At 43.2% G+C, this 14,859-nt stretch overlaps 1 protein-coding gene across 1 annotated transcript in view; it reads right to left on the bottom strand.

Annotated features, from left to right (window-relative positions):
- Positions 1-14,859, bottom strand: part of Nup210l (nucleoporin 210 like) — an 89,346-nt gene that overhangs the window by 27,458 nt on the left and 47,029 nt on the right. The window contains exons 18-27 of the mRNA XM_051198925.1: positions 14,530-14,618; positions 13,871-13,975; positions 13,385-13,486; positions 11,302-11,430; positions 10,119-10,246; positions 8,585-8,717; positions 4,787-4,849; positions 3,710-3,889; positions 3,296-3,376; positions 2,359-2,490 (exon numbers count right to left, since the gene is read on the bottom strand). Of these exons, the coding sequence (XP_051054882.1) occupies positions 2,359-2,490; positions 3,296-3,376; positions 3,710-3,889; positions 4,787-4,849; positions 8,585-8,717; positions 10,119-10,246; positions 11,302-11,430; positions 13,385-13,486; positions 13,871-13,975; positions 14,530-14,618 (1,142 nt within the window). The remainder of the gene's footprint in view (positions 1-2,358; positions 2,491-3,295; positions 3,377-3,709; positions 3,890-4,786; positions 4,850-8,584; positions 8,718-10,118; positions 10,247-11,301; positions 11,431-13,384; positions 13,487-13,870; positions 13,976-14,529; positions 14,619-14,859) is intronic.

The following is a 14,859-nucleotide window of genomic DNA, read 5'->3' as shown; positions in this document are numbered from 1 at the left end:
AATATTAGGTGTAAGACTTAAGCTTTCCAGAATAGGACAACTCTATTGTAATCTCTGTTATGCCTTCACCCTAGGATTGGATGTGTAGTTCTTGCCATTTGCTCTTGTTGCTTCACTGGCAATAGATCTTAAGTGTGTATGTTCTTACATTTCCTTCTCCTAGAGCATACTTGATATTTTCTATCTTTGTATATAGTTTTGTATCAAGCCTAAATCCTTTCTTTAGACTAAAAGGGGAATTGTATTGAGATATCCATCTATGTAGCCCTGGCTATCCTGGAACTCACTCTGTAGACCAGGCTGGACTCTGCCTCCTGAGTGCTGGGATCAAAATTGTAAGCCACCACGCCCAACTGCATGTCTCCTCTGTCTTTTTCAGGCTTCAGTGTGAGGTCTGATGGGATGGACATGAAAACCATTTTCAAAACCATGAAAATCTTTTTCTTGTTATTAATTAATTTTGAGACTGTATCACTGTATAGCCCTGGCAGGTCTGAGATTGGCTAGATAGACCAGGCTAGACTAGAACTCAGAGTCCTACATGCCTCTACTCCACAAAGAGTTTTGGGGTCAAAGATGAGCATCATTATGCCTGATTTAAAGAGTCTTTTTTTAAAGATTTAATTTTATTACCGGAAGGTGGTAACTCACACCTTTGATCCCAAAACCCTTTGAGAGGCAGAGGCAGGCAGATCTCTGTGAGTTCAAGGCCAGTCTGGTCTACAGAGCTAGTTCTAGGACAGCCAAGTATTGTGGTAAATAAGGATCAGGATAAACAAATGGGCCGAATAGATGTTTATTTAGGGAGAAATAACTTACAACCTAGACAGATGAACACCAGGAAATTCAACCCGATCCTCTCCTGTCCAAGTCACACCAGAAAGAGAGAGCGCCTTCCTGGCCCCCTCCGACCTCCTTCCTCAGGTCCTCTCCGCCCATCGCTCCACCCCCCAATGGGCGTGGTCAGTGCTACAGAAGGACTACCTCACTACAATTCCCCTTTTAGTCTAAAGAAAAGATTTAGGCTTAATACAAAACTATATACAAAACAGTGAATAACAAGTGTGCTCTAAGAAAAGGAAAATTGAGAACAAAATGACCTACATATCTAGTCCTAGGGTGAGGGCATAAAGGAGTTTACAATAGAGTTGTCCTAAGCTGGAAAACGTAAGTCTAGTACCTAATATATCTAACTAGGAAGAGAGAATAATAGTTGTGATAGTTTAATCTTCAACCTCATCAAGACCTGAGAAGGAAATTAACAATACTAGAGTAGACAGGAAATGCGGATGGACAACTTCCAAAAGGTGCAGCAAGGACAGAAACAGCAAGCCACCTGAACAGTCACCCTAGGTCTCACAGCGACGTTGGTACACCCAGATTTGGCTAAGGCCAAGAGAACTTGACAGACCACAACAACAGCAGGGAAATAGAATGGCTGTCTTACCCTGACTTGGCAAGGTCAAGCAGTCTTTTATATTTGTCTCCTGTAAGCACATAGGACTGCATGTCCAAATCAGTGGTCAAGGTGGGGGCAATTCTATGCCCAACAGGCCATTAGCTGAGGCGAGATTGAACTCCAGCAGGAGCAACAACAGTGTCCAACATATTTTTGGGGAAAGTGCACGGTGCTGTCAGGAGCAACAGTGTCTCATGTCAATGGAGTACTAATATTAAAACATTTAAATGCCATGTTCTGCATGTCTATGAAGTGATTGAAGATTAAGCATCTATATCTGACTAATCTCATAGGTACAGGAAATGTGAGTGAAGATAATCTGTAATACTCGGGAACTTAGCTAAAAAGACTGATTAAAACTTTCCTGAGTAAAGCAGGAACAAATACTTAAACAATATAACTATTTACATATACCTACATGTAAATCCCTAAAATAGAGGTAGAGTATAAGTGTCAAGACAAGAGGTAGAACTATAAAGGGCAGCAAGAGAAATATCCCAAATTGTATCAATATACAAAATGTCTTGAATACAGGAAAAGTATACATATATAGAATATGGTAAAAAATAATGTGCATAAAATATTATAAGTGGAAACATTTAACACAATATAACAAAATATAAACTTAATTTTACATAGCTTACCACATAGGAATACATAACAATGTAAGCTGTAAAATACTATTTCATTCATACTCAAATTCTCAAGGAAATAGGCTAATCTACTTATATCCCATCTAAACCATACCTTTACCAACCATTCCCTATTCCTGTCTAAAAGATAAACCCGAGTGTTACACAGAGAAACCTTGTCTTGTAAAAACAAACAAACAAAAATAAAATAAATAAAAATAAATCTTAAAATTTCCAGGGCACTATAATAAACATACAAATTCATACCTCTGAATGCCTGGGTACCAGATCCAGCACATCCCTCTTGCTCATGGACCAGTGGAAAGTGAGTGTGGGGTTGGCATTGCTGAAGGAGAAAGGAGTCTGGGTACTCGTCACCCCCATGACATAAACTGGCATCTGAAAGGAAAGTGTGGCATTGTGTTATATACCCTGCTTACCTAGCATTATCAGAAGAGTGAGCCTAGAACATGGCTCTCACACCATCCTCAGAGTTGGGCATAGCAGCACACACCTGGAATGCCAGAATGTTGGAGGCTGAAGCACAAGGATTTTCTTGGGTTTCAGGCCAGCAAGGGTTACATAGCAAGACTCTGTTTTAAGAAAACTAAAGAAATGCTTAGCCATTAAGAGCACCAGGTTCTCTTTAAAAGGACCCAGGACTTACATGGTGGCTTACAATTGTCTATAAGTCCAGTTCCAGGTGACCCAGTGACTTCTTTTGATCTCCACGGGCATCAGGCATGCATGTACTACATAGACACACATGTAGGAGAACATCCATATATATAAAATAAAAATAAATAAATCCCTTGGTTTTTTGTTTGTTTGTTTTTTGTTTCAGATTTATTTATTTGTGTATTCACTGCTCTACCTCCATGAAGAGGTCAGCCACAAGAGGATACCAGATCTCATTACAGATGATTGTCAGCCTCCATATCTCTCCAGCCACAGCCCTCTTTTTTTTCTGAGGCAGGGTTTTTTGATGTAACAACCCTGGCTGTCCTTGAACTTACTCTGTAGACCAGGCTGTCCTTGAACTCACAGAGATGCACCTGTCTCTGTCTCCTGAGTGCTGAGATTAAAGGCATGAGCTACCATGCCTGGCAATAATAAATCTTAGAAAACAAAATAAAACCAGACTTGGGGAGGGAAAGAGGAAAGGAAAGAGAGCCCATATGCGCATTTGCTTTGTACAACTGACCTCAGTGGCTGTGACAAGTCGGGTTGCAGCTGCCAGGATCCTAACAGCCCGTAGCTGCACAACTTCAATCTGGACTTCATCCTGCTCCACATGTGGGAGAGCAAGCTTAGGTAAGGGGGTGTCTGGTGGCTAACACAGATGTTTACAGCTAGCTGGTTACACTGTTTCTGATGCACAAAACAACAAAAAGCCCTACCACATATGTTTGGCTTTGTCCTTTAGAAACGTTCTGTAAGGATAGGGACCACATCTTACACAGTGCCAAAACTCCATGGCTTCTCCACTAAAACCCATGCCTCTTCTATACCAGATGAGGGGAGCTGGAGGGGCATTCCTGGTCTGCTGACATCCTCATTGTCACCTGTACCCATCACCCCAATATTTGAGAGCAGAGCAGAGCACAGCAAGGAATACCTGGGAAAACACAATGACTTTGCCAGTGTCTTCATTCACTGTCTGGATGGTGCCATGGACGACAGCTGTGCCAACCACTTTCCCTGTAACTTGCCCCCTCCTGTTAACAGCAGCTACGGTCTGATTGCTGATAGAGAAGTGAATGATAGACTGGGGCTGAGGGCCACCTTCAGACATAATCTGGAATTTAAACACACTAGTCAATGCTTGGAATGTGTTAAGTCACAGCTCTTTCCTCAACATTTTTTTTCTTCAAGCAACTTAACTTCTTCCTCCATTTCCTGGTCAGCACAACCATGTCATCTGAAATGTGTGTAGAGGAAATGTGTGCTGCCAAGGACCCCACAGGACTCCAGGAGTGTTGATGCCACATGCATTATGGACCACATGCATTATGTTCTTTTTCATTAGCCCCAGCTGTTCTGAGTGTACAGGAGACGACAGGTGGTATGTGTGCATGGAAAATAGAAACGGCAAATTATGTTTTATGCTTTAAAAGTCCCCATACTGGGGTCTGAAGAGATAGTTCAGTTGTTAAGAGCACTGGCTCCCTTTCTGGAGGACCAGGTTCATTCAGTTCCCAGAATGCACATGGCTGGCAACTCCAGTTCCAATGGACCTGATGCCCCCTTCTGGCATCCTTGAGTATTGCATGTGGGTGCACATACAGGACACAGGCAAAACACTCATACACATAAAATAAACTAAATCTCAGCCATATGGTGGTAGTGTTTGCCTTTAATGCCAGAACTCGGGAGGCAGAGGCAGGGGGATGTCTGTGAGTTTGAAGCCAGCCTGGTCTACAGAAATAGTTCTAAGACAGCCAGGGCTATACAAAGAAACCCTGTCTCAAAAAACAAAAACAGAAACAAACAAACAAATCTCAACATTTAAAAAAAAAATAATCTCTGTCATTATATAGATTGACATAGATTACAAGCATACACTTGTAATCCTAGGACCTGGAAGACTGAGGCTGGAGGGTTGTCGGGATTTCAAGGCTAGCCTGGGCGACAAAGCAAGGCCCTGTCTCAAAACCCAAAACTAAAACCACAAACAAACTGTAAGAAAGGTCACCTGCATCATGTTAGTCGTAATCAGTGTCATTTTCTCAGGAACAAGTCTGAATGGAGGGAATACCTGGAGGAGAAACAAAAGGGCAGCAACAGCCATTGTCAGGGCCCGGTGCCATAACCATATTGTGATGAAAACTGCTCACTGTGCCCAAGCAAGGAGCACAGGCAATTCAATAGCGCTTAGGAAACGTACTCTGCCTACTCACTGAGATTACACTTGTAAGGGAAGGCAGGCACTCACCACGAAGCCTGACAGCCTGAGTTTGGTTCTTTTGACTTCCATACATGGGTGTGGCATTAGTGCCCCTCCCACACACAAAATAAATAAAATAAATGTAAAAAGTTAAGATTATACTTATCGTTTCTTTTTTGAACATAAACCAGAGGGAAAATATAGCTCATTTTCAGGCATATATCGCCCAGCTTCAAAAATGTAAAGATATGGGGCCTGGAGAGATAGCTCAGCAGTTAAGACGAACTGGGTTCAGTTCCCAGCATCCCCATGACAGCTCACAACTGTCTGTAGCTCCAGGGGACTCTCATTCTTACAAAAAATGTACCTACAGACAAAACATAATCAATGTTCATGAAATAAAAATAAAGAAATAAATCATTAAAAATGTAAAGGTATGTCTGAAAAACCTTCTTTTTTTTTTTTTTCATGTTGGGTATAGGACCTAGGGTCTTACAAATGCTACGCAACTACTAAGCTACAACTTTAGCCCCTATCTTTTGATTATCTATCCATGTCTTTTTTTTAAAGATCTATTTATTTATTATATATACAGTGTTCTGCCTGCAAGTATGCCTGCAGGCCAGAAGAAGGCTATGTGGTTTCTGGGAATTGAACTCAGGACTTCTGGAAGTGCAGCCAGTGCTCTTAAACTCTGAGCCTTCCCTCCAGCCCCTATTCATGGCTTTTTTTTTTTTTTTTTTTTTTTTTTTTTTTTTGATAGGATTTCTTTGCAAGTGGCTTTGACTGTCCTGGAACTACCTGGGTAGAACAGGCTTGTCTCCAACTCACAGAGATCTACCTGTCTCTCCTTCCCCAGTGATTAAAGGGGTATACCACCACTGTCCGGATTTATCTTGCTTTTTGCAGATGATGTCACAATGTAGTTCTGGTTTGCCAGAATATGCAGACCAGGCTGGCTTTGAACTTGCAACAGTTCTCCTGCCTTTATCTCACAATCATCTTTTAAAAACTTGAAAAAAATTCTATGCTATATGGTGGGTGTTGTGCTTGCACGGATGTTGGAGCCCCATGCGCATACTTACGGAGGTCAGGAGAAGGCAACAGAGCCCCTGAAACTGGACTTACAGTTGGTTGTGAGCTGCCTACCATTGCGTGCTGGGAACTGTACCCAGATCCTCTGCAAGAGCAACAAGTGCTCTTAATCACTGAGCCATCTCTCTAGCCCCATAACAATCTTTTAATGATGTAAATGCCAGGCGGTGGTGGCACATGTGTGCCTTTAGCCCCTGCACTCAGGAGGCAGAGGAAGGTAGATCTCCGTGAGTTTGAGGCCAGCCTGGTCTACAGAGAGAGTTCCAGGATAGCAAGGGCTACACAGAGAAACCCTGTCCCAAAAAACAGCAACAACAGAAAATGAAAAGCAAGAAATTACTTTGCACAAACATTCACTGGAATGTTTACATTACAGATAATGTCTTCATATTTGTATGTGTGCATGTGTGCATGCTTGTGGAGGTCATAAGTCAACTTTGAGTCCATTCTTGAATCATTCTTCACCTTATTTTTTGAGGCAGAGTCTCTCACTGAACCTGAAGCTCAATAATTGAGCTAGACTGGCTGGCCAGCAGGCTCCAAGGACATGCCTGTTTCTGCTTCCCTGGCATTGGTAGTAAGTGTGCAGGTTATCCCTGGGTTTTTATGTGGGTCCAGGGGATTATACTTGGGTCCCCATGCATGTGCTGCAATCATTTTACTGACAGCCTTCTTCACAGCCCTGAGAAGTAACTTTTTATATAAGACTAAGATGAAAAGCCTGGATAGGGCCAGGGCTGCAGCTCAGTTGCTAGAGTGCTTGGCTAGCATGCAGGAAGCCCTGGATCCAGTTCCTGCATCATGTGAAATGGGATTTGGGTAACATATGGTTGTAATCTCAGCACTCAAGATAATGAGTTCAACACCAGCCTGGAATACATGAGACACTATCGCAAAAACAAACAAGAAGATAAAAAGGTAATATTACTTATTTATGTTAAAATATTCAAAGAGGCCAGGCATAGTGATGCATGTCTTTAATCCTAGGACTTGGAAGGCTGAAGTAGGTAGATCTCTCCGGGTTTAAGGTCAACCTAGTCAATATACTGAGTTCCAGGCCAGTTTGGGCTACCGAGTGAGATCCTATCATAACAGAGAAACAAAGTATCCATCTTCAAAGAACTGGGAATATTGTTACCCACCTACACTTGTGTACTCAAAAGACAGAGGCAGGAGAGTCACTAAGGAATTTGATGCCAAGAGATAGATGGAGTGGGAAAAACTGGAGAGATAGTGGTTAAAAGCATTGTCTACAATTGCCATCATAGAGGCTTCCTCTGGCAGCTGATGGGAGCAGATGCAGAGATCCACAGCCAAACAAGGGGAGAGAGCCCAAACTGGAGATCTCCATCAGGTCCCCTACTCATGGAGCTTGGGGAACCCCACAGAAGGTGAGGAAGAAGAATTGTAGGAGCCAGAGGGATAAATGACACCTGGAGAACACGGTCCACAGAATAAACTGGGCAGGGATCACAGGGCTGACAGAGACTGAATTGGCAGTCATGGAGCCTGCATGAGTCTGTGCTATGTCATTTGCATATATGTTAATATGTTATGATTGTTTAGCTTGGTCTTTTTGTGGGATTCCTAACAGTGGGGTGGGGTGTCTCTGACTCTTTTGCCTACTCTTGGGACCCTTTTACTCCTACAAGACTGTCCAGTCTTGAAATGAGGGTAGAAATCCACTAGTTTTATTGTATCTTGTTAGGTCATGTTGGTCAGTATCCCTTGGAGGCCTGTTCTTTTCTAAAGGGAAACGGGGGGGGGGGGGTTTGGCAGGTGCAGAGGGATGGGAAACTGCAGTCGGGATGTACTGTATAAGAGAATAAGAGAAAAATAAATAAGTAAGTAAATAAATAAAGAAGCACTGGCTGCTCTTCCAGAGGAGCTTGGTTGGAGAAGGGCACTCACATGGTGGCTTACAACTGTGCATAACTCTAGTCCCTGAGGATCTGACACCCTCTTCTGGCCTACCATGTGTACTTTCTACATGGTGCACAGACATATATACAGGCAAAACACTTACACACATAGAATTTTCATAAAAAAAAAAAAAAAGTTGAGAGGAAGTCAATAGAAAAAAAAAAGGGAAGAAAATATTCTTTTAAGGAAAAACTTTAAAACTTATGTTATATAAATGGTACTCTCTCTATATGCACACCTGCAGGCCAGAAGAGAGCACCATCTCTCCATCTCGTCAGTCCTTAGTTTTGGGTTTTCAAGGCAGCTCTGGCTGCCCTGGAGCTCATGCTGTAAACCAGGCTGGCCTCAGACTCACAGAGACCCAACTGCCTCTGCCTCCTAAGTGCTGGGACTAAAGACGTGTGCCACCACCTCCCAGTGATATTTCTAAATCCTTAACATTTTTTGTGCTTTCTAAATTTTCTACAAGAACTGTATCCCATATATTTATTTAATCTTGGGAGGAAGAAAAAAAAACATATTGTGTAAACAGAAAGGGATAAACAATGCTAACTGAGGAAGGGCATTCGGATGACTGCATTTACTTACCTCGATGTGCCGAGGTGTGGATGTGAATTTTCTTCCCATCCTGTCTGTGGCGATGGCTACTAGTGTGGTTTGCCCAACAGTGACAGCACGGAGCATGTAGTTTTCAGAGTACTCATCCTGATCCTCCATTAATCTGCAAAGATCCAAGTGGCATTGGGGAGGAAGATCTGGTAGTGTTGTCTGTCTGTTTGGCTTGGTTTGTTTTGTTTTTCAAGATAGGGTCTCTCTATAGCCCAGGCTGTCCTGGAACTCTCTATGTGGAGCAGGCTGGCCTCCACCTCACAGAGATCTGCCTATCTTTGCCTCCCAATGCTGGGGTTAAGTCATGTATCACTAAGTCCTGCTAAGATCTGGTTTTGAGAAGGGCCAGTAATTCATCTTTCTAAGATGTTTACTACAATCTAATTCTGGCTTGAGGGATATTCTAGAAAATGAATCTGCAGAGTCAAGACTAAGTTCCTGAAATGACCAGATACTTCTGGGGAGCAAAGCCTTCTTTTTAAGATTAAAAAGGAGTAAATGTGATAAAAAAAACAGTGGCAGAATTGTGAACATCAAATTCCCTAGATTTTTTTTTCTTTGTATTTTAAGACAGACTCTCACATAACCTGGGCTGGCCCTGAACTCCCAAGTGGTCTTTACCTCCCAAGTGCTGGGATGACAGGTATAAGCTACTGTGCCAGGGAATTTATTTTTTTAAAGATTTATTTATTATGTATACAGTATCTCTCCAGGCCAGAAGGGTGCACCAGATATCATTATATATGGTTGTGAGCCATCATGTGGTTGCTGGGAATTGATCTCAGAACCTCTGGAAGAGCAGCCAGTGCTCTTAAGCTCTAAGCCATCTCTCCAGCCCACCAGGGAATTCTTGTGTGTCTTCTTTTTCAAAGCAGAGTACCAAGAATGTTTGTTGGCTAATATAATTTTGAAGGTCTCCCAGGCAGAAAAACTCCCAAAAGATAACATCCCAAGAGAGTTTTAAGGAAAAAAAAGACATATTTTAGTACTCAAACATTTAAGGCTCTTGACTTTTTAAATTTTAATATTTGATCTTATTATTTTATTTTATGTATATGGGTTTTTTGCTTACATGCATGTCTATGTACCACTTGTGTGTCTGGCACCCAAGGAGGCCAGTAAAAGGTGTTGGATCCCCTGGAACTGGACATACAGATGGTTTGTGAGCCACCAGTATGTAGATGCTGGGAATCAAACCCAGGTCCTCTGAAAGAGCAGCCGGTGCTATTAACCTTAACCTCTGAGCCATCTCTCCAGCCCCTGTTTTTATTTTTTGAGGGAGTTGTATATAGCATAGGCTGGCCTCAAACCTGTGATCTTTGTGTCTCAGCCTCCTGAATGTTGGGGTTGCAGGTGTGGAGCACAACACTCAGCTTGGATGACTATGGCACAGGCAGTGGGAAGAGAATATGGACTGAGGGAACGACAAAAGGCCAGGAGGAAATCTGGGCTAATGTGAGAGAAACCGGCCAGGCCACCAGCAGGGGGGAGCGAGGTACTGAGCGGAACTTACCTCAGGGTGACAATGGCAGATGCCAGCTGCAGCCTGACACCCATGTTTCTGAAGTACTTGTTCCGGAAAGGGTGTTTCGAAGAGCCAAGAACCCTCACAACCACTAACACAGTTTTGCCGATCTCAATCTAGCAGTTGAGAAAAGGCAGCATGTAACATCCACTGAGCAAGGATGGGCTGAGTTTCTGATGGGCAGACATTTCCGTGCACTCAGGTAGGCCCCTGATCAATGATCCTGAAGCTGTGTGTGTGATTTGTAGACCTCTCCCTTCTTCCCTTCTTCCCTCCTTCCCCTCCCCCCTTCCTCCCTCCCCTTCCCCCTTCCTACCCACCTTCCTTCCTTTCTTTCTTTCAAATTACCTGTGTGTGTGTGTGTGTGTGTGTGTGTGTGTGTGTGTACTAGGGAGGGCAGAGGACGACCTGCAGGACTTAATCCTCTCCTTCTACCATGTGGGTCCTGGGTTGAGTCAGGCACTAGGCACTCTATCAAGTTGTCTATCTCCATCTCCTCTTCTCCACTCCCCACTATGTGGTCTAGGCTGACCTGAAGATCATTACACAGAACAGGTCGGCTTTGGACTCACAGAGATCTGCCTGACCCTGCCTCTTGAGTTCTGGGATTACTACTGGGGGGGGGGTGTCAGGAGGATTATTCCTTTTTTTTTTTTAAGTCAGCTGGGCAGTGGTGGCTCATGCCACCCAGTGCTCAGGAGGCAGAGACCTTGGGAGGTGGATCTCTGTGAGCTCGAGGCTAGCCTGGGCTACAGAGTGAGACTTTGTCTCAACAAACAGTAAACAATCCAACCTCCTAAAAAATCATCATACATAGGTATCTGACTGTAAGAGCAGACTCTTGAGAAGTGAGAGTAGACAGCCAAAGGGACCATTGAGAATCGGGCTCTTTGCTTTTTCATTTGTTGTTTGGTTTTGTTTTTTGAGACGGGGTTTCTCTATGTAACCCTGACTGTCCTGGAACTTGCTCAGCAGACCAGGCTGACCTTGAACTCAAAGAGATCTTCCTGGCTCTGTATTGGGAATAAAGGTGTGCACCACCACTGCTTGGCAAGGGCGATGCTCTTGCATTAGACTAAGGCCCTTTAGGAACTGTAGTTGAGGAGAGACTTAAATATGCTAGGTGGGTTGAATCAAGCTTGCATTATTCCTGATATAAAACAGCTCTCACCTTATCAATCAGATCAAGCTCCACCTCCTGTATGTCTGACACCCTGAGCCGGGCCATTGCTGGACCCAAGAAAGCCAAGCACAGGTCGTACACTTCCAAGGTTAGAAATCCAGGATGTACTGGAACTACCTAGAAGGAAGATGATGTTTTTGAGGCAAAATCACAGATCTAAGCAGAGGTTAAGGTACTTGAACTATGCAGACTCCAACACACATCTCCAGCTCCTTAGTGCCCAGCAGGGAATGGATTTCATGGAAAAAATTCATTATGTGTGTGCTCTGATTGCAGTTGTGGTGGGAATGGTTGGACACTTGGCTTCTGTCTTTGTACCAAAGCTACTGTGCAGCCACGTGCTGTGATCGTCCTGTGTCTGCACCCAGTGTCTGTCTTCACTTTTATTTTTTCGAGACAGGGTTTCTCTGTGTGGCCCTAGCTGTCCTGGGACTTTGTAGACCAGGCTGGCCTCGAACTCACTGAGATCTGCCTGCCTCTGTCTCCTGAGTGCTGGCATTAAAGGTGGGCACCATCACTGCCCAGCTCAGTCTTCACTTTTAAAAACAAACAGGGGCTGTAGAGGTGGCTCAGTGGTTAAGAGCACATAACATCCTTCCAGAGGATCCCAGTTCAATTCCCAGCACCCACACTGAACTGTTCACCGTTGCTATAACTCCAGCTCCAGGGGACCAGATGCTTTTTTCTGGTCCTGGTTGCCACATGCACCCATGTGCATAAACCCACATACTGACACACATGTATACACACAATTTAAATGTAGTAAAATAACAATGTTATTAAAAAACAAATAAACAAAAACAAATAAGGTTGGGCAGGTGAATCTCTGTGAGTTCAAGGCCAGCCTGGGTTACTGAGTGAGTTCCAGGACAGGCAGACTACAATAGAGAAACCCTGTTTCAAAACAAAACAAAACAAAACGATAAATAAATAAAAAATAAAAACGAACACTGTAGGCAGGCATGGTGGCACATGCCTCTAATTCCAGTACTTGTGAGATAGAGGCAAAGATAATACAGACCTTGAACTCTAGGAACAGCCTGGTCTACATGAGTACCAGGTTACCCAGGGCAACCAGTGAGATGCTGTTTTAAAAGCTATCTTGAAAATACAAAAACTTTGCAAACCAAACTTAAGAACATAGCAAGTTGGGAGTGGTAACCTATGCCTTTAATACCTGTACTAGGAATGCAGAGGCAGGCAAGTTTCTGAGTATGAGGGTAGCCAGGTCTACATAGTGAGTTCCAGGATAGCCATGACTATATAGAGAGACCCTGTCTCAGAAAAACAAAAATAAAAAAAAATAATATAAAAAGATTGTTCCCTAGAATCAAACTGGCATCATTCAGAGATGCAGACGTGTCTCCATGTACACACATTAAGAAGTATGTATCATAAATAATCTACATGGACTCAGGACAGAGTCACACGATTATTTCAGTAGATGCAGAAAACACATTTGACAAAACCCAACATTCCTTTGTAATAATAGTTGTGATGTAAATTATATCAATAAATCTTCATGTGATATGTAAACTTCAGAGGCCAGAGGATCCCTGGAAATAAAGTTACAGATAGTTATGAGTCAACATGTGGATGTTGGGACTCGAACCTAGGTCCTCTGGAAGAGCAGCTAGTGCTCTTAACCACTGAGCTCGCTCTCTCTTGTGGAACATCAGTTTAACTATGTAAAGATGTGTTGCTTTTGTTTATGTTGCATTTGTAAAGATGTATAAGAAGTTAAGATATGTAAAGACATGTTGCTGTTTCACCTTGTCTGCCCTAGGAACCTGATTAGTCCAATAAAAAGCTGAATGGCCAATAGCTACTAAGTAGGACCAAAAATACATAAGAGTGCTTGTTGCCAAGGCCGATGGTCTGAGACTGACTTCTACAAGTTGTCCTCTAATCCCCACACAAGGCACTGTAGAACATTCACCACACATAGACACACACACATAAACCAGACACACACACACAATGAATAATGTGATAAGAAAACAAAACAAAACAAAACAAAAAATGTGAAACAAAACCAAAGACCTTTAGTCTGGACACCTCATCAACCCACCTTGACGGAGCTTTCTGCTTCCATGTACGTGATGGTGACCATATCTTGCTCACTGCTGTTGACTAGAAAGTAGCCAGACCCTTCCACAAGGTGAAATATTTCCTATAGAAAATTCAGACAAACAATGTTCCATTCCTCCTGGTTTATAGCCCAAAGGGGATGACTTCTAGCTAACGGAAGAGCAGTGTACAGCAAGAAGACATGCCTGCCACAGACTGCCTCTAAGGATAGGATACAGCAGCTCATCCTCCTTGTCATGTGTGTGTTTGATTTCAGAAAAGGGCATTGTATTCCAGGGGCTAAAGTTATAGACGGTTGGGAAAAGCCATGTGGGTGCTGTGAATTGAACTCAAGACCTCTGGAAGAGCAGCCAGTGCCCTTAACCACTGAGCCATCTCTCCAGCCCAGTATGTATGTCTGATTTTCAACAGCAGGTGAAGTATCTTGCTGCCTTACCACGGAGTCTGTTTGGCCTGTGGACCTCACCTTCACGTCGGGATGGTTGTAGATGGTGGCATTCTCGGGTTGTACTGTGACGTCTTCTACCAGGAGCAACTCCACCACCGCAGATCTTGGTGAGTTGGAAATTTCCTAACCAGGAAGTGAACACAGAGGACAGCAGAAACCAATCAGTGGGGAAAACTCCAGCTAATGACTTCTAGAGAGGAGTTAATTTCTATTTCTTCCCCTTTCTCCCTTTCTTTCTATTATTATTATTACTATCATCATCATCATCATCATCATTATTATTTGTTGTTGTTGCTGTCATTATTTTTGAGGATTTCTCTGTGTAACAACAGCTCTGGCTGTCCTGGAACTCACTCTGTAGATTAGGCTGGCCTCGAACTCGTGGAGATCCACATGCCTCTGCCTCTTAAGTGCTGGGATTAAAGGTGTGTGCCACCACGGCCTTTATTTTTATTAGTTCTTTGAGAATTTCATATAATATATTTTGATTATATCCACTCCTCCTCCAACTCTTCCTAGACCCCCTCTCACTGCCCACTCAACTTTGAGGTCTCTGTCTCTTTTTAAACCATTGAGTTTGGGGATAGGATCTCACTAAGTAGCCTGGGCTAGGAGTGCAGGCAGGTGCTACCGTGCCAGGCCTAATCTAGATTCCTTTAATCATAATTTTCACTCACCTCTGGGCTTTTCTTCCCCGAACAGCCCACAAAGTTGACTGCAATGAGCACAGTCCCCTTCATCTGATGCACTTTAAGGGTCTGATGGCCTAAAGCAGAAAAACACTTTAAGAGACAGTAATGCCCTTGGCAAAGCCGTCTCCAGGAAGCGAAAGTTTGTCTCAACGTTTTCCAAATGATATTTTATTGTGGAGAGAAAAATGCTAAAAGGGGGAAGTGCGCACACACACACACACACACACACACACACACACACACACACAAATAGAACATTGGGTTTGTACTGACCTTGTTGTATCACTTCTAGCAAAAAAAAAAAAAGAAATTGAC

The sequence above is a fragment of the Phodopus roborovskii genome, unplaced genomic scaffold, assembly GCF_943737965.1.
Source record: "Phodopus roborovskii unplaced genomic scaffold, PHOROB, whole genome shotgun sequence".
In the NCBI taxonomy this organism is placed as follows: domain Eukaryota; kingdom Metazoa; phylum Chordata; class Mammalia; order Rodentia; family Cricetidae; genus Phodopus; species Phodopus roborovskii.
The sequence above is the reverse complement of the archived record's forward strand: the minus strand, read 5'-3'. Positions and strand labels throughout refer to the sequence as shown.